Source organism: Eretmochelys imbricata, chromosome 11, assembly GCF_965152235.1.
Source record: "Eretmochelys imbricata isolate rEreImb1 chromosome 11, rEreImb1.hap1, whole genome shotgun sequence".
NCBI classification, from domain to species: domain Eukaryota; kingdom Metazoa; phylum Chordata; order Testudines; family Cheloniidae; genus Eretmochelys; species Eretmochelys imbricata.
In genome coordinates, this window is record NC_135582.1 from 28048508 (window position 1) to 28076168 (window position 27661).

Here is a 27661-nt window from a genome sequence, read left to right on the forward strand (position 1 = left end):
TACCAACTAACTACAATCTGGAGAGACTGCTTGCTTGGTACTCCCAGGCAGAAACATAATCCAGTGTCTCAAGGGACAAAAGTGAGCACTGGAAAATGTAGGGTCCTGACTATCCAGAATGTTTCCCTAAAAATTAGCAAACATTTGTCCTTATATACAAGCGCTGCACTGAGGTTAGGATATGGAGCAGTGCTGGGCATGTGTCTGCCCTGAGACCTGTTCTACATGGGCAGCTGCATGGTAGATTGACTCAGGGCGGTGGGATGAGTTAGTGGGTCAAAATTTGCTGCTGCTCTAAAAACATAAAGCAGATAGCCCTGGGTACTGCAGGCTGATCCCATGCCAAATAGAAGGCAGACAGCAAGCTTGGGGTCATGGTGCAATGATGTGAGAGCAATCCCTCTCCTACTCTCTCGTCAATGCTAAGAGATTCTGTCCCACTGGTTACACAGGGAGGAAAAGGTCTCTTAGCTCTCTGTCCCTGCCAGCACACCTTCGGAGCACAGGGATGGACCTGGCTCAATGAGGTTTATTAGACTGTGACTGAGTGCATAAAATACATCACAGATCGAATTGAAAATGTCACTTACATCACTTGCAATGTCCCTCGAAGCTTTGGCTGCTTTCACTGAAATGGCTTCAGGTGTGAGGTCGTAGCCTTTCTTTAACATTTCTTCCCATCCAAGTTTGTACAGTTTCTAAAATTGAAAACAGATAGTTTTTCCAAAACTCCCCCTGCATCTTTGTAAAAACAATACAAATAGAACACATGTATTTTAACATGCTGGCCCATTGCATAAACATTGCATCCAAGCCCTGACTACTACACTCCATTTTAACTCAGCCCTTACTCAGGTGAAAGCTTTGCCTGAGAAAAGAGCGTGTGAAAATTGAGGGCCAGGTTGTGGCTGAGCCCTGCATGGATGCAAAAAGTGAGAGCACAAAGAGCCCCATTCAGGGAGCAGGCTGCCCTTTCCCTAAGAGCAGAGCTGGCCAGATATGCAGGACAGCATACACTGCACCCCTGCAGGCTGTCCCTCTGTGTGCTGGGGAGCATTTGGAAGCATTGTTTTCCTATAGTTACTGATACTTTCACTGGGGCTATGTGATCCGCACTGTCTAATGCAGGGCTGTGGCTAAACCTACAATAGACCCTGAGGACATCAAGATTTGACACTTTAGGGGCAGTATTAGGGATTGTGTCTTTAATACATTATAGGTTTTTTTCACAAGTGCTTACTAGATTACAAATAATCTGTTTGTAGGGCTTGTTCTTACATAAGGAATCATTAATATTTAGAGATTAGTTCATTCCCTTTGTCACTCTACCGAACTAAATGATATTACAACAGGAAAGAATTTGATCCCCATCTATCATACCAATTTAAAAATCAGAGTTCAGTTAGTTCTTTCTTTGCGAGGCTAACAGAACTGGATGCACCCTGAGAATTAAACAGTCCAAAAGCAAGGATGAGACACCCAAAATATACTTTGTTCAGTTTAGTTTTGATTATTTATCCTAAAGTTTCATAACACACGAGTATGTTCTGTATTGTTGGATAATTTGTAAAAACTAACAGGCCAATGTCCTCAGCTGATGTCCACTGTCATGTGGCACTCCATCTAAGAGAACATACGCTGATTTACCCCAGCTGAGGATCAGGTCCAAGAAACCTGAGTAATGTGAGACTTCATTCTCTATCTTGCATACTTCTATAGTCCCCAGTATCATAATGCCTCAAAATCTTTAATGTATTTATCTTCACAACACCCCGGTAAGGTAGGAAAGTGCTATTATCCCCATTTTACATAGAGGGAAATGAGGTGGACAGGCTAATTGAGATGTCCGAAACCACACAGAAAGTCTGTGATGGGGCAGAGATTTGAACCCAGGCTTCCCAACTTCTAGTCTAGTGCCCTATACACCAGATCAACCTTCCTCACTCACTAATACTTTGCTGGGAAGTTTGGCCACTGGAGTGGAACTGAAGTAACTACCAATATTGGGTATGGATTTGCAAATTTCCTATTAATGAGGATGTACTGTAGCTCTAAAAAAGGCAATCCAGTTGAACTATGCACATATAATTTAAACACTTGGCACTTGGAGGTAATAGACCTGCCTCTAACCATCCATAGAAAGCAAAAACAAATTAGTTTATGAAAAATCTCTAGCACAGACTGTCACTATCCTATATTTAGAAGGAAAATTAAGAAAGACAGTCTGAAAGAAAGGTGGAAACAACTGTAAATGCTTCGTATTCTATGTGCCTGTTATATTTTGACTCAGCAGAGAAGGAGAGAGACAGACACAAAGGGAGCTGAAAGAAACACAGCTGTCTGCTACAGAGATTTTATTGTTCTGGCAGTAAAACTGAAACCAACACTAAGGTGAGGCTTTGCACTGGGAATGCTAAACATTAAAAAAGGCAGAACATCACATTCTCCACCCTACTTTAAAAAACTTCCCAAATTTATATACATCATCATTTACATGGCTAACATGAAATACTATATAACCTAAATAAAAGTTGTGGGTGGACTACCACAGACTCTCAAATTGCAAGGGATTACTCTGCTCTGGAATAATAACTCACTAACTAAACAATATATAACTTCAGGCATACAACTGGTTTTCACACTCTCTTGGGATAATATGGTTACAAGGGTGTTGCAGTGCCCTTGACAACAGGAACAGTTCGGGGTAAGGAATCAGCTGGATCTGGTACCAAAGTTTCTTCCACCAAACTGTTGGCATTAGGAGTTGTAATGGAAGGAGGTTTGAAAGGAGGAACAGAAAGTCCTACTGGAACATCTCCAGACTCCAGAACTTGTCAAGGCTGCAACTGATCCATAGATCATTTCCATAAAATACCACCAGACAGTTTTACCACATACAAAACAAGTCCTGTGCATTTTACAAGTTCTCCAGATACACATTTCACTCCACAACTGTAGTTGTCAGTCCACACTGTGTCTCCTACTTGAAAAAAAATGATGAGTCTCACATCATTAATCAATTTGCATTCATTGGGATTTGGCTACACAGGAGGCAACATCAGGATGTAGCAGGTCCCAACAGGTACACAAAGATCACTTCCAGAAAAGAGTTGCAGTTGACTTCTGGGTAGTAGCACATGTTGTGTTCCTGTAGACAAGGAAGAAATTGTCCAGTTTCTGCTGATGACTCTAAATAGACTTGTTAGCTCTTAAGCTGGCTTCACATGACTGTAAAACCAGTCTGCAAGTCCATTTGTAGCAGGATGCAATGGAGCAGAACATATGTGCTGAATTCCATTTGAAGCTAGGAACCTCTGAAATTCTTCAGAGCAAAATTGAAGTCTGTTGTCAATCACCAACTGTTCTAGTAAGCCAAATTGGCTAAACATCCAGAGATGTCCAATGGGTTTGGTAGCTGTGGTAGAAATCATTCTAAAAATCTCTGGCCAGTTTGAATAGGCATTGACTGTGACTAAAGGTCTGGCAAAGTCCATGAGAATATGTGTCCAATGAGTCTGAGGCTCATGAGTTTACACCAAAGGTGTAAACAAGCTGGGCCAGGATCATGCTGAATTTACTGACACGTACTATAGCACTTCTCTTTCCTCTCAATATCTTTGTCATCAAACCTTCACTCATACAATGCCAAAATCACAAAGAGCTTCGAAAACCAGAGAGTGAAGTGATTCCGGAATGATCACTCTTATTCCGCATAAGATGCAGTTGTGATTCAGATATAAAACACGCTGATGTGATGTCAACTGGGGATTCTTATGATCTAACACTGTTCCTTGTAATACCATTCCCTTCACAAGAGAAAGCACATCATCCTTTAGCGGATTTGTGTTGATATCTGTGCTAGTAATGGGTAACCTCTCCATCAAATTGAGATAAAACATTTCATCTGATGTTTCTTTGGGCTAATGGGAGCTTAATTCCCATGCTGAGCTCCTTTACAGAACTGAATAGTATAGGAATGAGCTGAAAGTAGCAATGACCACCGTTGCATCCGAGCAGCAACTAATGATGGAATTCCATGTTTAGGTGAAAAAATTGAAGGTTACAGGAGATGATCCATCAGCAAGGTAAAAATATCTACCATACAGATAGATATGGAACTTCCGAATTCTGAAGATAATGCTAAGAGCTTCTTGCTCTATTTGTACATAGTTCTTCTCAAGCATAGTAAGCGATAGTGAAGCAAAGGCAATTGGTTTCTCCATGCCATCAGGAAAAATATAGGGAAAGAACTCATATACTCCAGACAGTGAAGCATTACAAGCCAATTGCAATAGTAGTGAGGCATCAAAGTGAGTAAGAACTTCGCCTAATTCAACAGTTTCTTAGCTTCCTTAAACACACACACACACACACAGAGTCCACTTCCATTTTTTCTTTGCTTGTAACACTTCATGTAAAGGTGCCAATACTGTCACCAGATTAGGCAGATTAATAGTTAAGCAGCCCTAAGAATGAATGTAACTGTGACACATTCTCTGGAGTGGTGCGTGAAAAACCACCTTCTCTTTCTCTGGTGATTCCTTAGGCCTGTGGTATCAATTGCTTGTCCAAGGTATTCAACTGAAGGTTTGAAAACTCACATTTGTCTTGACATACTCTCAGTCCATGGCCTTCCAAACACTGCAAGACAACATCCAAATTTTGAACATGATTTTCCGGATCCTTTCATGTAACAAGGGTGTCATCCAAATAGCACTGAACTTTGTTTAGTCCCTTCAGAATCTCATCCATAGCTTTCTGGGATAGGACAAGTATCAGTGTGCTACTGAAAGGCAACCTGTTACAACAAAATAAGCCTTTTTGCATGTTGATTGTGAGATATTTGAGAGATGTTGGATCAATCTCTATTTGTAGGTATGCATTGAGCAAATCCAATTTACTGAAACACAGTCCTCCATTAAGAATAGCAAACAAATCTTCAATACAAGGTTGTGGACTGGTCTGAACATGAAACTGATAAGACTCCAGTGTCCACTAAATGTTCCATATCAGCTTCTACCAGAGACTTCAGAGTATAAGGCACAACTCTGGGCTTGCAATATTTTGGCTGTCTATCAGACTTAATAGTGAGCTTCACTGACACATTGCTCATCTGTCCAAGGTCTTTTTCAAAGACTTTGGAGTGTCTGTCCAGTATTTCTTGAAGACTCTGAGGTGCTTTCATGATAACCTTGATCTCAGTCCAATTTTCCTTAAGCGTCTCAAGCCAAGATCTGCCAAATAATGGTGATAACTTTCCTTTGATTACATACAAGAGTAAAACAACTGATTGTCCATCTAGTTTAACTGTCACCTGGAATAACCCTTCTATTACCAACTTTTCTCCAGCATAAGGCTTCAAAACCGTGGTGGTTTCTTCCAGAGGAGCATGTGACAATATCTGGTGATAGGTAGATGCAGAAATCAGTGAGATGGCAGCTCCAGTTTCAAGTTCCATTCTTACAGGAACACCTTCAATCAAGGGAGTAACCAAGATGCCATTTTTTACTCCAGCTTCTGATAACATGTGTAGGGCTAGGTCTTGATCAGTGTCACTAGAACTCTTGTCTTTATCCACATTATGAATTTCCAACTTCTGTCCTTTCTGAGGTTCAATCTTCACAGGTGTCTTCTTAGATTGAAGGTTACTCTGGGTTGCCAGTCACTGAACTGTGCAACAGGCCATGGCAATTTGTCCTTTCTTCTGGCACTTCCTGCAGGTAACCACGCATGTTCACAATCCTTCTCAGTGTGTGTAGTTTGTGCACAATGGCCACATGTAAATTTCTTATATTCCCATGGTCCTTTATCTTGCCAATGCAGGACGTGATCATCTTGGTTCACACTGAAGTCCAGAGAATCCTTCTCTGCAGTATCCATGACAATAGCTACTTCAACAGCCTTTTTGAAGGTAAGTGCTGACATAGACACTAACTTTTTCTGGATCTCGTCATTACAGAATCCAGAGACAAACTGGTCACACAGGGCATCAAACTGACAATACCCCAACAACTTCGTCAGAGCAGCAGCAAACTGTGCTCTCAATTCTCCACTTCTCTGATGTCACTGATGGAACTGGTATTATTCTGCTATCATCAACGGGATAGGAGAAAAGTGTTCCTGTTGCAGCATATGTGGAAGTTCCAGGCCCTGTTGGACACAACAGGTGATGCAGCAGTCTATATGCCTTTGGACCCATCACTGTCAGCAAGTTTGAAACCGTTTGTCTGTCTGGAATGATGTTGCAAGCAATAAATTGCTCAAAACATTCAAGGTACATTCATGATTTGTGGTTTTCATCAGACTCACCAACATTGCCCAGAAAAGTTGCCATTTTACTCTGATCTACTGTTGCACTTCATGCCTTCTGGACATCCTCTCTGCCACAGTGAAATTCCCCCTTTTCTAAACTGTGCACTATCTGCCCTTGATTTCCCTTTACTCGCTGTGTGCTTACTGTAGAACGCAGAATTCTTCCTTTCAGCTCCCTCTGCTGGCTGAAGACCCACAGTGCAGGCTAAAGCCTTCTTGCACGTGGTAAGCCAAAATGGCTGCTTGCATTGCTGTTACTGCTCTGTTTGGACAGCTCCAGCAGTAACTGCAACCCAGATCCTTTGTTCTGTCTTTATTTGCCTACTTCCCTCTCTCTAGCTAGCTGGCTCACACTGCCCCAGCACCAAAAAGCAGCAGACTGTCATCTGGTCCCTCCAGGTGAACTTTTCCCATTTTATACGTATATTATTATCTGCTATTTCTTCTTCAGGCAGTGGGAACAGAGGATATTCATGGGATATAAATTCCTCATTGCCAGTATGTTATATTTGAACCCAGTAGAGAGGGAGACAGACACAAAGGGAGCTGATAGAAACACAGCAGTTTGCTGTGGAGACTTTATTGTTCTGGCAGCAAAACTGAAATCAGCATGAAGGTGAGGTTTTGCACAGAGTAGTGCTCAAACATTTCAAGGGACAGACTATCACAGTGCCCAGTGGGTCCATGATGATGGGTTGAGAAACCTGCACATAGTGGGTTTGGAATTTTAGAACAAGGAATTTGTAACCTGCTCTGACTGAGGCCATGAAGGAACCGGTACATCTCTGTGGGAGGTATAAAGAATGCAGTAAGCCTTTTTCTGAGTTCACCTTGCTGAACAGGGCGAATATTTATGTTTAGCAAGAGGTTTAGGATTAAATTTTCAGAAGCTCTTAAGTGACGTAGGAGTCCAAGTCCCATCTATTTTTCATTTTCCTCTAGTTCATAACAAATATTTACCCTTAAATGACAGGTCACCTTTTATTGAGGAAAACAGAATGAATATATTCAAAAACGAACTATAAAGTATTTTAAAACTCTTTACCTGACTGTAATTTGCCATGTTCTGTCTGGCCTGTAGAATATCAGGTGTATCTGGCATCACATGAAGCTGAAGTTTATCCTTCTCCCAAGCTTGAGTGTACATATGCTACAGGAAAAAAAGAGTACCAGATATGCTAATATGAATGATAGATAGAGCTCTCTGTGTGTACTTTGTTTATGGACCGAGAAAGAGAGAGGGATTTGCTGATTGTATATATTTTTACTGACTTAATCCATAATTCAAGTGAATTAGGATCCATTCTTGCTCCCACTGAGGTCAGTTCATCAGGCCCTTAGTGAGCATTTCTCGCAATGACTATCAGCCTGTTCCACAGTCATTTGTTTAAAGACAGTGTTTCTCCTTAGTAAAGAGGGCACGATGAGACCCATACTGGCTAGACTTCTGAATGCTGTTATGGAAGCTTATAGTTCCCCTCCAACACCTCAGAATTAGAAATTAACATTTCTATCATGCCAGTGAGAATAACTGAGACTGTACAAGTAACAATGGCATGATCTAACCCTGAGAAAAATAGGAGAAGGAACTATTTAGCCAGTAATTGGGTGCTTGGATCTGGTAAAAGAAATCTGCAAATGGCTTGTTCTCTCACACCTTAAAAAGAAATTAATTATCTTGGCAAAGCAAGTTTGCCAGGGAGGCATGTGTTTTAAGCAATGTTGGAGAGAGGCAGAGATACTGAATTACACAGTGATCATTTACATACACAATTTTCACTCACCTGATTCATCACATCTGCATTGTGTTTTGCTAGCACCATGTCCATGGAGTCACTCTGTTTTGTGAAGGGGAAAAGGCTTGGGTGCTGGCGGTAATTCCTGTCACTTGCAATTTCTGTGGCTTTCTTAGATTTCTCCACATCCAGAGAACCAGCAGGGCTCCAACCAAGTCCTTTGTACCATTCATTGTAGTCCTCTTTGTACTTATTCTGTAAAACAGAAGACAAAAAGGAAAACCACATTTTACAAACTTCAGCAACTGAAAAATGCTTGTTTCAAAAAAAAAATCTTCATACACAACTGAAAAAACAGTATAGACAGTAGCCAATTCACAACAAAAAACAGTAACTTACATTACTTTGAATCCGATTCATATTTCTGGTCAGTTCCACATTAACTGCATCTGGTAGGAGGATATATTTGTGGATCAGGTGTTTGTAGTTAGAGTTGGTTATGTTACCTTGTGCCTCCTTCGCTGCCTTGATACTTAATGTATCAGCAGGTGTATGGTAACTGGTTTTGCTGGTCTCATAGGCTTTCCTGTACTCACGATCAGACTGCATCTTAGCCACTTGCATAAAATGGACTAGTTTGGGATCATCCTGGAGGCTGCGGAAGCCTACAAGTTTCCCCTTATCCATTTCATAACCTAATTTATATTTGTACTGTGAAGAAAACAAAACAAAAGGCCTTAAAACCACCTTGCCTATAACAAATCAAATTGAGAAAATAATTAATCAACCTTTCCTCTGAGAAAAATCCTTGTCCATTAGACATATGCTATTTAAACATCACTGGGGCAAACACAGCACTCGTAGCGTTTTCTACTTAATCTGATGCTAATCCTTGAAAAAACTCAGGGGTCCTACCTCTTTGATCTTTATGAGGGACATTTTAAAAAGAATTATCCTAAAAATCTTTTCCATGAAAAGGAATGTTTCTTCATAATGCCCTGCGACCTGCCGTGCCTCATGTAGGCTCTGAGGGCAGCTGTTATTGAATCTCACTGTCATGGCATCACATAATATGAGAAGATAGAGATTGATAAGAAACGAAGGAAGTTCCAATTTGCAGGAGGCATCCCTTTGAAAAATATTTGGATTTTATTATACTAACACTTTGAGCTCAGGTCTGGAGTTTGGCCCAAGTTTGAAGATCAAATGACCTCTGTGGTTATGTTTAGTTCCAAGACTGAACAATTGTTTTTAAACTTAGAAGCTGCTTCCCACTGTTTCTGAGTTTTGTTTTCTTAATAACGGTGTAATGGATTAAAGCCTTAAACCCAAACTAAGTCCATACTCAAGCAACACTCCCATTGGCCTAAATCCTAGTCAGCAGAGTGCACAGGCCCAGTATCAGGCTCTGATCTGCGCTGCTGAGCTTCTTGGAGAGGGTTTGGGAGGGAGGAAACCTCCTCCCAGGCTATGAAGCAGCTGCAGATCCACTCTGCAGTGTCTATTACAACTCTGAGGCTGTGGGGAAGAACTTGAGGATCAACACAGCATCAGCTCCTTAAGCCTTCCCCTTCCCCTCTTCCATAGGCTAATTTTGTCCTTGCTAGACCCAAAGCCTGAATAGTGGTATTCAGGGAACCTCTGTGAGGACCCTGAGTTCTGTGCTCCCACCCCACCTTTGCACAGTGAAACCCTGTACTGGTTTTCTCTGTAGGATTTGCCCCCCTGACTTCAGTGCAAATGTCACCTAAACAGAGACTTGGAACAGCTGAGTAATCAGGTCCTACCATTGTAGTATTAGCAGCAAACATAATTTATTACAAAGTGCCCTTTGTTGCATTCAGATGTTGGTGAGGCTAACATCTGAACTCCATAGTGCAGCAATTAAGGAGTAACACATGTATATCTAAACTAAAGCATACAGCTACTATATACAATGTCACCTTTAAAAAGTGCCCTAGCAAAGTCACTTTGACAAACAACTTGTACTATACAGGTAAAATTGGTTTTCTGAATGAGAGCCATGCTAGACTGACTCCTTATGTATCTCCCTATCTTCCTAATGAAGCAATTGCTCTTTGATCACTGTGAGCCAATTTAATATCACAAAAGCTATACTTATTAAACACATTTATAAACAATGTAAAAAATAAAGAGAATTCATAACATCAGCATCCAAAAAGGAATCAAGTCGATAAATGAATGCTTCATAATATTTGACAATAGACAGTTTCCTCTTTTAAAAACTCACATCACTAGCAATGTCTCTGGAAGCTTTGGCAGCTTTAATGGAGATAGCATCAGCTCTGAGGTCATACCCTTTCCTTCTAGACTCTTCTAAGGAATGCTTGTACATTTTCTGTGAATTGGAAAAAAAAGAGAATGTTCCTTTTTTAAAATGCACTAATGCATATAAAAACAGAATAAATTATGCCATATATGTGATCATTTGAAACAAGGACTTTTCAGTAGCACTGTTCTGTCCTCATATATTTAACTCTCATACAACAAGTGTCTTAAGGCATTCAGGCACTCAAAGCGGCAATATTTCAAAGTTAAGCGCAGAGTATTTGCATCTCTAAGTGTCTGATTTGTACCTGCAGCTAGCTAACTAGAAGGGCAAAAGACCCTGATTTGTTTCTTCCAGGGCAAAAATATCAGTGAAAATTTAGAAGGTGCAAATTGCATCCATAAGGAAGAGGCCACCATTTCAAAAATACAATAAAAAATGTCTACTTTTGTGCACATTATTTCTTTCTTTATGTATTTATATTACCATACTGCCTAGGAGCCCCAATAATGAACCAGGACCCCATTGTGCCAGATGCTGTGCAAACACAGAACAAAAAGATGGTCCTTGCCCAAAGAGCTTACAATCTAAGTATAAAGCAAGAGACAACAGATGGATACAGCATTACAAGATGGTATCTATACATGCCATTCCTCATTTTACATGTGCAGGTTTTAGCAGTGAAATTTAGATGTCCGAGGTTGAAACTGGCCCATAATGTTGCCTATTTCATTCAGTAGAGGCATGCGAATTTGCATGAAAAATGGAGACTGTCGTGGCTTATGCGCTAAATTTTATAAATTAGGGAGGAAAAACAACAAAAAAAATCAAGGATACCCAAACTATTATTTTAACAATTACAAATCCCGTTTTAATTATTTATGTTAATATTTCATAATGTACCCTAAATATTCTGCTGTATATTTTGTTTTTCACTGCGGCAACTCATTATAGCTTCTGCTATGGAATCTTTGCTGAGTGCAAATTACTATGGATTAGTGAAGGGTGAATAAACGAGCTTCTCCTGTACTGTCATTTTAATTACTCCTAATACTAGATAACTGCAAGATAGTGCCAATTAACCAGTCTGAGTAGCAGTACTTACATCGCTTATGTTATATGCATTTGCTTTTGCCAAAGCAATCTCTGGAATATCTGGCATGATGTGAACTTTTGTCTTGTCAGCTTCCCATGCTTGTGTGTACCGGTGCTGGAAGAGCAAATAAAAAAAGAAGTCAAATTACAATCTCAACAGAGAAATCAAATATAGCACATTATTATCACAGTCATTTTCTTTATAAGGGCCAACTAGGTCCCCAGAATGCATGCACATCACACTGCATGAATCCAAGGACAGAACTTGGCCTTTAATTTAAAATGTTACTTCTTTTTAATTATTTTGAAAATGCAGCTGTAGTGTAATGTCTAGTTACTTTCTCTCTGCAGGATAAAGCAAAACATGAGAGATTTGAGTCTGAGGTTTCCTAACACTACAGGATTATAAACTCTCCTGTGTGATGGGACCTGACAAAGTTTGCTGACATGCTAAAAAAATGCCCCAAACACACCTGATCCTCTTCTCAGTTACAGCATAGTGAATCAAGAATAATTCCATTGGAGTCAATGGAGTTATACTGGTATATAAGTGAAGAGAAGAATCAGTCTCATAGTACATACCTGCTTGACAGTTACTGACCATACCTGGTGCATCTAGGAAGGATTAACCTCCTAAATGTAGAAAAAAAAGGAGTACTTGTGGCACCAAATTGGTTAGTCTCTAAGGTGCCACAAGTACTCCTTTTCTTTTTGCGAATACAGACTAACATGGCTGTTACTCTGAAACCTCCTAAATGTGTTCAAACATATCTAGTGACAGAGTCCAGCAGAATCCTCAGGTTCTGTACCCAGAGAAAGAAGCTATTCAGTGTCAGAGTGTTATGCAATAGCTCTGCACACAGCTCATTGCTGACAGCCGTCAGGAGGCACGCTGACTCGGCTATCTAACTTAAGAGTAATGGCAAGATCTCAGTAGTAGGTAGATAAGAGCTCATTCTGAGGAACTGGGTCTAAGAAGAGCCTGTGTGATGGCCTAAAACACTGGTGGATCCAGGATCCATTTAATTTTGTCCCACACCTATTACAGGGCATTCTAGTACTGAGCTGATTTCTATTAAATGGATGATGGCAGCTCAGTACGTGAATCAGCAGTGAAAAGTTAAACTGTAACTATAAAGTACATTCATATTACACGGTGGCTTCTGATCACAGTAACATAATTCAGGTAAACTATTCAGAACTGCCAAAGTGACTCAGGAGCCTAAGTCCCATTTTCAAAACTGACTCAGGTACTTTTAGAACTGGGACTTGGGCTCCTAAGACATTTTGGCGCTTTTGAAAATTTGACCTTTCATCTTGCAGTGAGCATGGTGTGCTAACAAAAAGGAATCCTCAGATCTGCTCCCTTCTGAATTTCTTAGCATATTGTGGCCAGCTTTTCCTTGGTTGTGTCAAGGCCTATGGGGATAAAGTTAATGAGAATCCAGCATATTTCATCTGTGGCCAGAACTGATCATTTCAAAAAGACTTGCTCACACAACTCTCCAATTTGTCTTTTTATCACTGCATGCATAACTGAACTGTGACAAATATTTTCATACTTTGTCCATGATTTTTGCATTATTTGTCGCTAGAACCATGTTCATAGAATCCATCAGACTGGAATACTTCAGTTTGTCTGGGTGCTGGCGATATTTCTTCTCACTTATAATTTCCATAGCTTTCTTATTCTTCTCAGCTTCCAGAGAGCCTACTGGCATCCATCCCATACCCTTCAGAAATTCATCATAGTCAGCTTTGTATTGATTCTGTAAGGAGAAGGAAATAAATCAGCCTGATGCATGAAAAATTCTGGGTTACCTTCTACTTGTTAGTAAGTTTAGTGTTTCTTTGAGTTTTTGAACATATGCACATTTAAATGAATACAATGGAATATTTTTGTGTATCCAAAGTTTACATCCTTTTACAGCAGTGCTGTGTGTTTTATTAAGGCCCATTCTTGCATTCTGTTGGAATTATTACTTATGAAGGGTATTGCCACAACACTAATTTAGTCATAAATTCCCTTATTAAATCCAAATGCCGAATGGTATTTATACAATTGTTCTAAACTTGCCTAAAAGCCTAACTAATAAGCAATTTACTACATCCAAACAGTAACAAAACATTTATAAACATTTGATCAAGATACTTACAAACGGGCTAAAGCCAAGGATGTTCAGATTCATATTGGTTAACTTCAGGCAGGTATTAGCAATGTAGTCTTTAAGAGTTTACTTTTTTATACCCTTTTAACAAGCAAGTGATGTCATTGCCAATTATCAGACCTTAGCTAAGGTCAGATGAAGGCGGTTTTCATACAGCCAATTGTTTACTGCACATGATAACCAATAACTATGTTTTCTTTCTATTTCTTTAGCCCAATCCTTGAATAAGATAACACTGGTCGTTTGAAGGGTCACTACAAGTTTAACACAACAACTAATTTTCCTCATGGTTTCATTCTTTTTTATTCCATGCTTTGGGCCTCTTGTTCACATTAATATCCCAACTCAAATTAAAACCATCATTCACCCAGATCTAATGTGAGCCTATATTCCTACACATTCCATATAAAATTCCAATCCCAATTACTTCTGTGAAGCTACAGCATACACAAATGGGGCGGCAGGATCAGCCCCTCTCAGTAAAAGGGACTAGACTGTGTCTTTAGGCAAAGCCTTGGGAAACAGTGTGTAAGCTCCATCACCTCAGGAGTATCCCCAAGTAGCACTATACATTGGAGACAGCCCTCTGAGGCACAATAGGGCCTAACTTTGGTTCTCCTAATTCTGAAAGGATAATTTCTTGGAAAATGTATGATGATTCTGTTAGTGAAGCTTTCCTTGGCTTGGGCTGCACACAAGTATTACTCCTTGAGTTAAATGGGACTTGTAAGCTATAAACACTTGACAAGCATATTATCAAAGTGGGCGGACTTGCCATCTGATCCCATCTAAATTCTTTATAAACTAGTTTAGTTTAATATTTCAGATTATTCTAAGAAATACAATGTGCATATTACTGATGGACTGCTCTTTTATACTTGCTACGTTTTAATATACAATTGCACTGGCTTATCTATAAAACTCTAGGATTTAACCTATGGTATTTATCCACAAACTAAATATCTCTTAATTGGTGACACAAAGGTTGTAGAGTCTTTCACTTACGTCACTCTGTATCTGCATCATGTTTTTGGCTAATTCAAGATTCATAGCATCAGGCAAAACATTGTAATGGTGGATCAGGTGCTTGTAGTTTGTATTGGTAGCCACTTCCTGTGCTTTCTTGGCTGCCACTACACTGAACATATCAACTGGGGTGTGGAATCTCGTCTTTGACTTCTCATAGTCCTTTCTATATTCACGATCAGACTGCATCTTAGCCACCTTCATGAAGTGCACCAGCTTGGGATCATCTTCAAGGCTACGGAACCCAATATGCTTTCCTCTTGCCTGTTCATAAGCTAGTTTGTATTTGTACTGAAAGCAGAAAATAAGCATATCAGGGTAAACACAATACAGAAGAATGCATTATTAAGCATGCATTTATTTTTAAAAAGATATAAAACATTCGGTTTGACTTATCACAGCGGACTTAACCCTGCAACTTTTTGAACACCACGGCCCTGATCCACCAAAGCACTAAAGCATATGTTTAAGCAGATAAGTAACCCAGTGAATTCATGGGGCTATGGTGCTCAGCAGGACCAAGCCAAGAATGAGCAAGGGGTACAGAATACACAGATCTCAGAGGATCCACTGGAGGCTTGTGAAATAAATATTCAGAACAAGAACTGTTCCAAGATTTACCACATCAAGCATGTAATTCAAACCTAGATTGTCCAGGAGGCTCCAAAAGCCAGTATTGAAGTAGATATCCTCTAGGGTTGGAATCAGCCCAAATGTTTTATCTGTGAAGCAGCCTGAATTCCTCTTAGTTTACACCCCTTTCGTAATTTTACCTGAGTGCAATCTAAAAATAGAACTTACATCACTTGCGATGTCTCTGGAGGCCTTGGCTGCCCTTATTGGGATAGCATCTGACTGCATGTCATAACCCTTCTTCTTCTCTTCCTCCCAGCCAGCCCTGTATAATTTCTAATCCAAAACATAAAAGAGAACAAAGTTTTTATTATGAAGGTGGAAATGTTAATAACCCTGCATCTGCATTTAAATATTTTAAAATTAGATCTATAAAGGGCACCACTTTAGGAGTGCATTTTAAACTGACACCGAATGTCCTGCTTGATTATGACAGCTTACATCACTCATGGTGATCTGGTTCACCCTCGATTGCAGAATTTCTGGAGTGTCCGGCATAACATGAATGCTCGTCTTCTCTTTGTTCCATTTATCAGTGTAGAGCCTCTGCAATTCCAAAGTGATATTTAATATAAAAAAGGCATTGCAATTCATTATAAAACAAGAGATTCTTTTCATTTTACTCGTATGTGCTAAATAAGACTCTGCAGCACAAAACTTCATAAGTATTACAGATAACCTATACAAAATCTAACTAATGCACAGTGACAATTTCCGTCATCTTTCTTTTGTACGTCCTATGATAAATTATGCAAATTATATTATCATAAGCAACAGACTGTACCTGCAGATTTTCAATGTACATATTGTTTTTCCCTATTCTGTGAGCTCAGTTACACATCCATGACCCACTTGGGATGGTGTCCTGGTTGTGTCCCAAATGTTTTGGATGAGCTTCAGAGCAAAATCCCCATTTCAGGGAGTGCTGAATCAGAATTCTAAAGCTTTTGCAGTTCACTCATTACTAATATTATTTCCCACACACAAAGAGTAACAGTTGCTTAAGTTCTGTACATCTGGGGAGGCTACACAATACCACCCAAACAGAACATAGAGCTATAATCTTGCTCTTAATGCAAATTGCAGCACACTTTTAACTATGATGCTTCCATAATGTCTTAGGCCCCTGTCCTACAAAGTGATGCATCCAAGCAGACCCATGCACCTATATGGAACCCCAGTGACTTCAGTGAGTTTTACTTTACAGGACTGAGGCATTAATACTGAAACCCAGGTCCCTCTGAGCAAATTCTCACCTTATTCATGGTCTGCGCATTCTGTTTAGCCAGCACCTGCTCCATTGCATCAGTTGTAATGGAATATTTTAGCTTGTCTGGGTGCTGGCGATATTTCTGTTCACTGAGAATCTCTGTAGCCTTCTTGACCTTCTCCACAGCCAAAGACTGAACTGGCATCCAACCAACTCCTCTTAGCCAGTTATTGAAGTCTGTTTTGTAAAGATTCTTTTTTACAAAATAAACAGAGAAGTTAAAGGGGGTAAGAGAAATCAGAATTTCCACACACAAAAAGAAATGAAGGTTTTGAATTTTTCCTAGTCATTGTTGAAAGAAAAATATGAGCAAAATTGATCAGTGCTCACTCATGTTTTTCAAAAATATAGGATGCAACTAAAGATCACTGAAAATACAGGGCTAAATTGTTCTTTATGATTCACGTGCAGAACTCCCACTGGAAGCTAAATGCACACATTCAAGGGCAAAATTTGATGGATAAAGTAGGAAAACTGAGAGCTAGCATAATTGTTTTTTTTTTTAGAATAAATGTCTTATTGACACTTTTAATTAATTTACTCTCAGCAATTCTGTCCCTTCAGCAATTTCTTCTTTAGGGCCTGATAGTACAAATCCCTGCTCAGGCAAAATTTTCATCAGCTTTAATGGACTTCAGGACCTGCCCTAAAACAAAGGTATTTTTGGGGGGAGAAATGGAGATGAGGCACAAAATGTAAAGGATCCTTCAACAAAATAGATCCTTCCAGTGATCTATTTATGAAATCCTTAGAAGGTACTGGGGAGTGAGGGGGAAGGGAGGAAACAAAAATAGGACTCTAAGCTACACAAAGATATTATATACAGGTATCTAGATAAAACGTAGGTGCTACCACCATACAAATAAAAAACAGTAATATCACAATACAATTAGAAAGTAATAACACCAAGCACAGAAATGTACTTACGATCAGAAAACATGTTCCTTGGCTGGGAAATAATTTAATATTTGGAGCTAGGGTTTGTTTGCTCAAGGATTATCCTGGAATCCATTCTATATAATCACTATAACTCTTTGGAAAACTTAGGGCCCCTAAACGAACACCTGTTTGTTCCATCCTGCTTTAATCTGCCACTGGCTATTATGAACTTTTTTGCAAGATAGTATAACCAAGTAAAGTTACATACATCACTCTGAATCTGCATCATATGTCTTGGTAGTTGCACATTCATCGCATCAGGCAAGAGTGTGTAGTTGTGTAGTAGCTGTTTGTAGTTGGTATTTGTAACCACTTCCTGGGCTTTCTTCGCAGCCGTCACACTGAACATATCTAGGGGTGTGTGATACTTTGTCTTGCTGCTTTCATAACCCTTCTTGTACTCGCGTTCTGACTGCATTTTGGCCACATTCATGTAGTGAACCAGTTTAGGATCATCCTGCAGGCTACGGAATCCAACGTGTTTGCCTTTTTCTTTCTCATATGATTCTTTATACTTGTACTAGAGAAAAAGGAAAACAAAACCTTATCACCTTTGAAAAAAGTAGACATGTTTATGATCGGTTTAACACTTTGAAATTCAATATTGTTATAATTACACCTCATAACATACATCTTGAAATCATTTTGCACACATTAACTGATTAATTAGGTTTGGGGAAGAGGGTTGCTGGCTTTCAGTCCTCAGCCTTTCTCAGCTATACTGACGACATAGATATAGACAGCAGAGCTGGGAGAAATTTTCCTGCCAAAACTTTTCAGTGAAAAGCAGATTCAGTGACACAAAAACTTTCGCAAAACCTACATGAATTTGCAAAAACTGTTAGTGTTGAACCTCCCACACCAAAAAAATTCTGAAAAATATCAGAATGAAACATACCAGTGTTTTGCTTCTAAACAACTTTTCATTTTGAAATTTCCTTCAATTTTATTTTTAAAAATTTGAACAGTTAAATCAAAACTTTTTTTAGTTCATTTGCTGAAAGTTTAGAAAAATTTTGTTTTCAGTTCAACCTGAAGTCATATTTTTTTCAATTTTTCAGAATTGCCAGCAAACAGAAATTTTTTGCTGTATTTTTTGAGCTCCAGTATTTTTGAGCTCCAGTATTCACACAGCTCTGATATACAGTATATAATCTCTTCCCCCTCACTGTCTCTACACCTTTTGTCTGTCATATCCTAGGGCTCTAGTCCACTCCCTCTCACAGACCCATTGCCGTTTTTTTTTTCTTACAGTACTATCCAAACCACCAAAAGCGCCAAAACATCTAGATAAGGATTCAGATATTTGGGGGAGTAGGGTTTAAGTGGGACTTGAGTGGTTCATAGGTCTTGAGGTCATGCTGGACAGGAGTCAATTTCAATCAGGGTTCCCCATCTCTGCAGCCTTCAAAGCCTGCTCACCTGGCACCACTGATTTAAAAGTTGCTGGGCTTCCCCGATACCCGTTGATACTGCAGTTACATCCTGTTGTGATAAGTGGATCTCCAAATTTACCCTAATTGTGAGCTCAAGAGTAAAAAGTGAGTGAAAATTGGTGTTGGAAATTAGGTTTATTGGTGGACAAAATAATGAGAGGATGGACTACTCCACCCAACACTCGATCTTGAGGTTCTTAAAAAGAAAAGTGTTTGGGGAAAATTTAGCAGAAGAAATAGTGTTCTGCCAACAGCTGCTGGAGCAAGCTTCCCTGTCTCCTGGGACCCCAGGCCTTCCTCCTAATCCTGAGAGATGTCCTGACCAGACCAGGCCAGACAGGGGACCCAGAAGACATTGGCATCTCCACCAGCTCCGGCTGACTCCCAGCCATCACCTAGGACATGAGATTGTGTCACACATGTGCACACATCCTCCCATGGGTTCATTTTCTTCCCCACTTTAGGGTCTTCTATACAGCCCGCAGCAGCACGTCTCAGAGCCTTGGCTGACAGACTTGCTCTCACAGGGCTCACTCTATAGCACTAAAAATAGCTGTGTAGACATTATGGCTCAGGCAGGAGCTTGGGCTCTGAAGCCTTGGGAGGAGGGTGAGCTTCAAAGCCCAGGCTCCAGCCTGAGCCACAACATCTGCTCAGCTATTTTTAGTGCTATAGCTTGAGCCCTGTTTGTATAGAGGCCTGTTTGTTAGCCTGGGATAGAATTTTGGGTTTGATTTTTGATACTTTTATATTCCTACTAATATGTGTGAACAAAGAACAAAGACACTCTGTATTATATCTGCCCACAAGCAGATGGGGTGAAAAGAGATAAGAAATAGAGCTAACCTGTTGCTGGGTAGACCGGGAGTTTAATCTACGAGTGTACGCTTGAAGGACAGGCCTGCTTCAATTCCTCTCTTGAGATAAGGTCAAGCAACCAGTTGAGAGGGGCAAGGGGAACGTGGGGAGGAGGCATAAGAAACATTAAAAGCCAAAGAAAAGCCTGGCTTTATCCCTCTCATCAGGTACAAAAGAGATAGTACTGAAGCCCCCAGACTCACGACCCTCCAGAATGGAACATGACCATAAATTGTCAGGGGTGGGACCAGGGGTGTGCACTACAGGTATAAAGTCTGCTAAGGAGGAGGAGGTGGGAAAAATGGGGACAAGGGGAAAGGTTCTACCAGCGTGCAAAGCTATGGAGATGCTTGCTTGATTAACATCACATTGCCTACACTTCGGACTTCTGGTCTTCTGCTTTCTGTCTGTGTGACAAGAACCAGGGGAGGGGCAAAGGGAAAGCCCCTAACAAGTCCCATGAGCCCAAATCTGTCAACCTGGGCTCTGTCTGCTGCCTGTCTCTGTCGCTGCTGTCTGCTGCTGCTCATTGTATAAATGTACCCTTTACTGCTTCTCATTCTCATCCATCTCCTTTTGCCTTCTGTTTAATAAAAATCTGGCTTAGCCAGCCAAGACCGCATATTCTGCAATACTTCTGGAAGGCTGTGACTAGAAAGAGGCAGCTAAATGCAATTCCCTTATCAGCCCAATGCTGACACAAGTTTGCCAGGACTCAGAATGGCTGATAAGACCATGTGTTGTGCCCGTGTTTTTTAGCAGTGAGATTAAAAGTGAAAGTCAGAGACAGAAGCTGTATTTTCTATCTTTGCCATTCTCTTCTTATCCCTTTTTTGTGTGTTTGTCGCATTTTGTTTTCTAGGAAATGGGATCGGATTTTAACAACAACAACAACTGCTCCAGCCCATCTTAACTAAACTTTTTCTCTTTTCCCCAAAAAGGACAGTTATTGTTGTCTTTATTACCGTTGTCAGACAAGGAGGGTTTTCCTTCTAAAAGCTATCTACAGCCAAAAGGGAACAAGGAATATGGTTAAAATGAAAGCCTTACTTAGTACTTTACATTTCAAATGCTGTAACTGTTTTTCATTCTTTCTGTATCTTTAATAAAAGGTTAACAGGATTTGCCATAGTACTAAGCAAGCTGAGGTCTCTGTGCACCAAACCTTGTATAAAAATGTTTAATGTTGGACAGTTCAAGGTCATGTTTGTTGACTCTTTGGGCACATATACTCCATCTAAATTAAAACAACAATTCCTCAGGAGTTAAGGACTGCCAGAGGACTAGAACTATAGTTCTTCAGAACACTGCACAAATAAGCTGGACAAGAGGAACTTGAACTTGGCAGGACCAGAACTTAATTCAGACCTTAGGACGGGCATACTGTATAAACAAGACTTCCAGGTAACCAGGGTTCAGAAAGTCAAGATATGACTGTATTCAGCTTGTTTCTGAAGTCCATATAGAAATCCATATCAGTTTTTAATTGCATAGCATCACAAAATAGTCAGTGTTCAGAGTATAGTATTATATGCTGCAGAAAGTTACAATAAAGTAGATCCTCCAATTTCTATCCAAATTATACTTACATCACTGGCAATCTTTTGGGAAGCTTTAGCAGCAATTACAGAGATGGCATCTGGTTTCAGATCATACCCTTTGGCAATTCTTTTTTTCCAGTCTGCTTTGTAATAAGCCTTAAAGAAAAAAAAAGAACCAACAATTTTTCTTATTATGAGTAGTTTATAATCTTTACAGACTACTGTAAACTCGTGTTTCTGTATTACAAATATTACATTGAGTAACATTCATTTTAGGTCTGCTCAAGTTTATTACAAGGATCATACAGTGTTTTCAGGTAGTCACTTCAAATCAGTGTAGTTAAACTGTCTCATTTTCTCAGTTAGCATTTTTGGCAATTGAATTGGCGAAGGAAAAATGGCCTTAACGGTATTAATGAGGTCTAAAACGACGTAATTTTTTTTTTCAAATAGTAAATTTGCCCCAACATGAATTTTTGGGGGGGCATCAAAACTATTCACAAATTAAGGTCAAATTTGGTGAATAGTTTCCGCTGAAAAAAACTGATTATTTTTTGGAAATGTTGAAATATATCTTTCTAATGTTTAAAAAAAACACCATTTCAACATTTCACTTCAAAGTGACGTTTTCAAAATGAAATGTCAATTCAAAATGACATTTGGAACATTTCATTCATCCTGAAAGTTTGGGGGAGGGGGGGTTGGTTGGTTTGAATTGCACACATTCCCCACCCCCCACAGATTTTTGTGTTCAGCCACCAAACCAAAAAATAGCTCTAGGGAAGACCCTTGCTCAAAAGCCCTTTTGACTTCACTGCGTCAATGCGAAATTTACCTAAGTAAAGGCTTCAGGATTAGGTCCTATGATCTTAAGTAAACTGAAGGAAGCAGAGTGTTTGGTTCAGAGATTGGTAACAGACTATCTCTCAGTTGCTGGTGTGACCCTGACATCAGTTTGGCAGTGGTTCGAAATGACTTGATGGTCATCTACTGGACTATATAAAAGGAGTTGGTGATCTCTGGCCAGTTCCTAGAGGACAAATGTCCTCATCACCAAATTCATTATTATAATTGCTATGAAAGGGCTCCATCATTCCCTTGCTGGCAGTCTCAGCGGAGAACCTTACAGTGATAGGTTAGAAACACAGACAGATACATAGATATTAAAGCTAAGGATTGACTAGGCATAGAGATTGAACTATTTGTCCCTCCCCTAAGTGAAGTAAAGAAAGAATTTCAATCTCCACACTGAACTGAATCTGGACATTAAATTATATTCTGAGTGTTTTATTAATTCTAACTAGTCATTTAGACCTCAGTGCAGCAAAGTACTAAAGCATATGTTGCATCCACCTCTATCCACTTAAAGCACACATTTAGCTTTAAGCACATGCATGCAGGCAAGAGCTTTGCTGAACTGGGGCTTTACACATTTTCAATATTCAAATTTTACACCACAAATATACCAAAAACCCCATAAATAGAATATTAATACACTATAATAATTGAATAATTTATTGTCAAATACTCACATCGCTCATGTTTAATGCGTTGACCTTGGCTTGAATAAATTGAGGAACGTCAGGGTCCAGAGTGTATTTGTGTTTCAGTTTCTCACCTTCCTGCTTATAATTTATCTAAGAAGGAAAATAATACACAATATCTCTTTTACAAGATACAAGGCAGGTCGCATCAGCTTAATCATATACAAGTAGCAATGTTTAATACTTACCCACAAACTGCAGTTTTACTACATATATAGCCCTTGAAACGCAAAAGATCTATTAGATGGAATTTGAGTCTTTGTATTTCAATATATGCATATCACAACAATGGTATCAGACAACAAATCAGGAACATATACAACTGACAAATTCTGTCCTGTCCATAGTAGTGTGTGGAGAAACTGCTTACCTCACTCAGTTGCTTGGTATTATGCTGAGCCAAAATCATTGGCATTGAGTCCGGTAGACTTGTGAACTTGAAGGTGTCTGGGGTCTGGCGATATTTCTTTTCATTTAATGCCTCTCCAGCTTTTTTCACCTTTTCAACATCCAGAGAACCCAGAGGGCTCCATCCAATACCCTTGAACCAGCTGTTGTAATCTTGTTTGTACAAGTTCTGAAAAAAGACGAATCCTAAATTGGTCAAAGATTGCAAAGAATTTCCCACTGAATAGCATTCCTTCTATTCAAAGTGATAATCACGTGACCTAGTCAGTATGGTCTGCATTTGACAGAAAATATTTATAGTTTCTTATTGGGGAAACAGAAAGCTTTGCTTTACCTTTTTTACATTTCTCTATAATTTCCTGGGATTTTGTCCTGGGTGCCCTACATGCCTTGTCTCATACATTTGGTAGACTCTCTCAATTAATATTTACCATGTTCCTTCTCTCTTCCCCTACTATGGTCCCACCTATTCTTAAAACATTTCTGCTACAACATAGTGACCCTACAGCATTCTTTGTTTGTTTTGCATTGTATAGGACTAGACTGGACTTGCTTTTACACTAATAAACTCTTTAGGGCAATGACTTGATTTTTGTTTACCATATTTCACCTGTTGTATAATATGAAATTTATAGCACTGTGGGTGAAATTTACTCCACCTGCATAAAACTCAAGGATATCTTTGCAGGTGAAGTGCTGGGAAGTTGGGAGCACACAATCCATGGCTCCTCCCTTGACCTGCCCCCAACCTACTCTCAAACTGACCTTCCATGCAGCCTTGCAGAGGCTGGTTCAGAAACCAGTTCTGCAGTGCAGACTGCTGTGTCCACCCCATTCCTGCACAACCCATGAAGGGTCTAAGTGGAATGTAGTGTCCTATGTTGGTTCCCTGCATTGGGTTGACTTTATAATAATCATAATAATAATAATAATAGTTATATTTTTGCCCACTCCTGCTGATAAGGAGCCACATTGTTATTATGTTGTCTCAGTCTGAGATGAGGACAAGATCAAGGGGCTTTCAAAATATCTCCTCAGTCAAGCAAACAAAAATGGGGTGCATTGCAAAACAAAGAATCAGTTTTGTGCTCAAGTATGATAAAAGGCATTTTAAAAAGTCCTATGAATTCAATATTCCAAAAGTACAATCTCTACTGGTATGCACATGCCAAAAATCCCATTGAATAGGACTCTAGCCAGGAATGTAACACCTCCAAAACTCCAAACCATCAGCTGCCAAAGTAAAATTTTATAGTTTCCCCCCAAATAGATAATAAAGTCTGCTTTAAATTTTTTACAGGGATATGCTGAGTCCCAACACAGCAACAGTACTTCCAGATAATAATAATAAAGTTTTTCTTCTACTTTCCTTGGGATGCATTGTATTGTTTTTAAGCAACTATGAAATTAGCAAAGTTGAAACACTTACATTACTTTGAATTTGCATCATGTTCTTTGTAAGTTCAACATTCATGGCATCCGGCAGATACGTGTAGTGGTGGATCAGATGTTTGTAGTGGGTATTGGAGGCTATGTCTTGAGACTGTTTAGCAGCCTGGATACTGACCATATCAGCAGGTGTATGATAGTTGGTCTTGGTCTTCTCATAGTCCTTCTTGTACTCACGGTCAGACTGCAACTTTGCCACATTCATATAATGGACAAGTTTGGGATCATCACGCACACTCCTGAAACCAACATGTTTTCCTTTTGCCTTTTCATAAGCTTCTTTGTATTTATACTGGAGGGAGAGGGAGAGGATGGTAAATGTGCTACACATATCTAATGGATATGTATATTGATATCTAGATTTAATGTTCAGACAATAGAAAGGTGTCCTTTCTTGTAATGATTTTTGGGGAAGGTAGTTCAGATGGGTCAGTCATCCCAAATGGAATATCCAGTGTCTGTATGTACACTAGACTTTCTTGGAAATCTCCCAATATTGCCCTACTACCAGTGCAGCAATGGGGGTAGCAGTGGTGTAAGCACTAGTGTAAACAGGGCACGAGCGCCTAACCCGGTACAGAACAGATTTCACACAACACTAGGGTAAAGGCGAGAGCTCTGTTAACACTAGCACTTCCACTACTGTTACTTCTTGTGGAGCTGCACCAGAGAGAGCGAAGAGTGAAGAGAAACTTACAAAGGAAGTCCTGTGTTAACAAGGCCCATGAGTCATATTAGAACAATTTACCAGCAACTGGTCAATCAGTGGTTTAGCTATGGCAAATAAACTGAACACAACTGGCCGGGTCCCCTCTGGTGATTTAAAATCACTGGATCAGTCTCCAGATTGTGCAATTAGCACAATAAAGCCTGCTGAGCCGTACGTAGGTTCCCCCTCCACTCTATGGCAAAATATGTTTCAGGATGAAGTGTACCATGCCACCATAATGTGCATGCAACAGATTATCTGGCAATTTATCATAGCCAGATTATGCTGTTTAATAGCTTTGTCATATAGCCATATATGACAAATGGATTAAAACAGACACTACAGCAGCTTCTGTTTATATATAGCAATGCGATCAGAGTAAAATAGGCCTCTTTCCATTTTGCTACTAGAACAACCTGTTTTATCGGCAGCCTTCTCAAATCCCTCCCATATAGTAATGCTAGCAAACCACCATATCTGAAGGGAAAGAGGATCCTGCTGAAAGTCAGTGTCTCACTACCCACGCAGAGAAGGTGGACGCAGAATGACACAAAACTGTGGGGGAAACTATGACCAAACAGGTTTCAGAGTAACAGCCGTGTTAGTCTGTATTCGCAAAAAGAAAAGGAGTACTTGTGGCACCTGAGAGACTAACCAATTTATTTGAGCATAAGCTTTCGTGAGCTACAGCAGTATGCATCCGATGAAGTGAGCTGTAGCTCACGAAAGCTTATGCTCAAATAAATTGGTTAGTCTCTAAGGTGCCACAAGTACTCCTTTTCTTTTTATGACCAAGCAATGAGGCTGGACATATAGCATCTCTGCCAGAGCAGGCTAGCAACTTCTGAGAGAGGGTAAGGCAAAAGGTGCAGGATCAGAGCCAACTTACAAAGCTAGTAAAAATCACATTGTATCTAACTCAAACCAGAGCAGGTAAAGGGTAACCTGCCTACCCTAAGGATATCTCATTAGCGATGTTAAGAAAATTGAAGTAGAATAATTTTTATAAGCGTTTTCAACAAGCATTAAATTCTAAGGGCCAGATCCTCAGCTAGCATAAGTGGACATAGCCCCACGGAATTCATCAGACCTATGTCCAATTACTTCAGCTGAGGATCTGGCCCTAAGTATTCTATTAGACAATTTATTACTTAAACTAACATTTTGAGCCAGACTGAGAATCTGTTACACTTGTGACTCCAGAGAGACTTCTTGTGTGAGTAACTGTTCACTAATGGGAGTAACGGGTTCACAATCAGGCCTATAATGTGTAAGATTTTTGTTGAGAAATGTCACAAAATTTACCTGAAACTGATACTTACGTCACTAGCAATGTTTCTTGAGGCCTTAGCTAGAGTAAATGGAATAGCATCGCCTAACACATTGTTCCCTTTGGCTATCAAATCATGGTAATCTTGTTTATAATATGCCTAAAAAAAGAAAATTCAGATATTATTCAGGAGGGTTTAGCACCATGTGAACTGCATGCAATTCAAAAAGTTACTTCTGAAATAATGTAAGTATTGCAGGATCTGGATGATGTAGTGGTACCATGCACCTCATTCACCATTTATTAGAATACATCCACATTAAATAAGCTATATTGGTTTGCAAATTTAAATTATAAAATAACAATGACAGCAATTATTTTGTTATAATTTGATTATGTAGAACTGCATCTGCCTATCAACCAAAAGTCAGGTGAATTGCTTACATGGTATCATTATTTGGACATATTATGTAGCTTACACTACTCATCACTACTTATTTCATTAACAGCATGTGACTTAGTCATATCCTTCAAGAAACCACTTACATCACTGATGTTGGCTGCATTGTATCTAGCCTGGATAAACTGTGGGACATCTGGTGTCATGGTGTATTTATGTTTGACTTCCTCTCCTGAAGATTTGTATAACCTCTGCAAAACACATGACATAGTTAATCACTTCTTTCCAAGCATACTGAGCTCCAGATCACTGTGTATTAACTGAGGGCTCAAGTTTGGTCTCTCAGACATATATTGCCACCTACCTCATAAAATCAGTGACTGCACTTTCATGCACAGGCTCTGATTTTACAAGCTATGTACTAGCCTATGTGATGTAAATATCATGACAGAAGTTGTTCCACCAGAGGGAAAGCACAAATAGAAAAATTAAACATTAGTACGACACAAATGCACATAGAAACATACCCGTCTGTGAAAGAGAGACAGCACAAGACAATGATAAGGAATTGTAATAC

The 27661-nt window shown here is 39.6% G+C and overlaps 1 protein-coding gene across 1 annotated transcript in view; it reads right to left on the minus strand.

Moving 5' to 3' along the window:
* Positions 1 to 27661, minus strand: part of NEB (nebulin) — a 194957-nt gene that overhangs the window by 133731 nt on the left and 33565 nt on the right. Inside the window, exons 26-43 of the mRNA XM_077830379.1 lie at positions 27231 to 27335; positions 26737 to 26844; positions 24686 to 24997; positions 23219 to 23425; positions 22837 to 22941; positions 21353 to 21460; positions 17678 to 17989; positions 16517 to 16723; positions 15702 to 15806; positions 15429 to 15536; positions 14607 to 14918; positions 12996 to 13202; positions 11444 to 11548; positions 10300 to 10407; positions 8448 to 8759; positions 8097 to 8303; positions 7358 to 7462; positions 591 to 698 (exon numbers count right to left, since the gene is read on the minus strand). Of these exons, the coding sequence (XP_077686505.1) occupies positions 591 to 698; positions 7358 to 7462; positions 8097 to 8303; positions 8448 to 8759; positions 10300 to 10407; positions 11444 to 11548; positions 12996 to 13202; positions 14607 to 14918; positions 15429 to 15536; positions 15702 to 15806; positions 16517 to 16723; positions 17678 to 17989; positions 21353 to 21460; positions 22837 to 22941; positions 23219 to 23425; positions 24686 to 24997; positions 26737 to 26844; positions 27231 to 27335 (3141 nt within the window). The remainder of the gene's footprint in view (positions 1 to 590; positions 699 to 7357; positions 7463 to 8096; positions 8304 to 8447; positions 8760 to 10299; positions 10408 to 11443; positions 11549 to 12995; positions 13203 to 14606; positions 14919 to 15428; positions 15537 to 15701; positions 15807 to 16516; positions 16724 to 17677; positions 17990 to 21352; positions 21461 to 22836; positions 22942 to 23218; positions 23426 to 24685; positions 24998 to 26736; positions 26845 to 27230; positions 27336 to 27661) is intronic.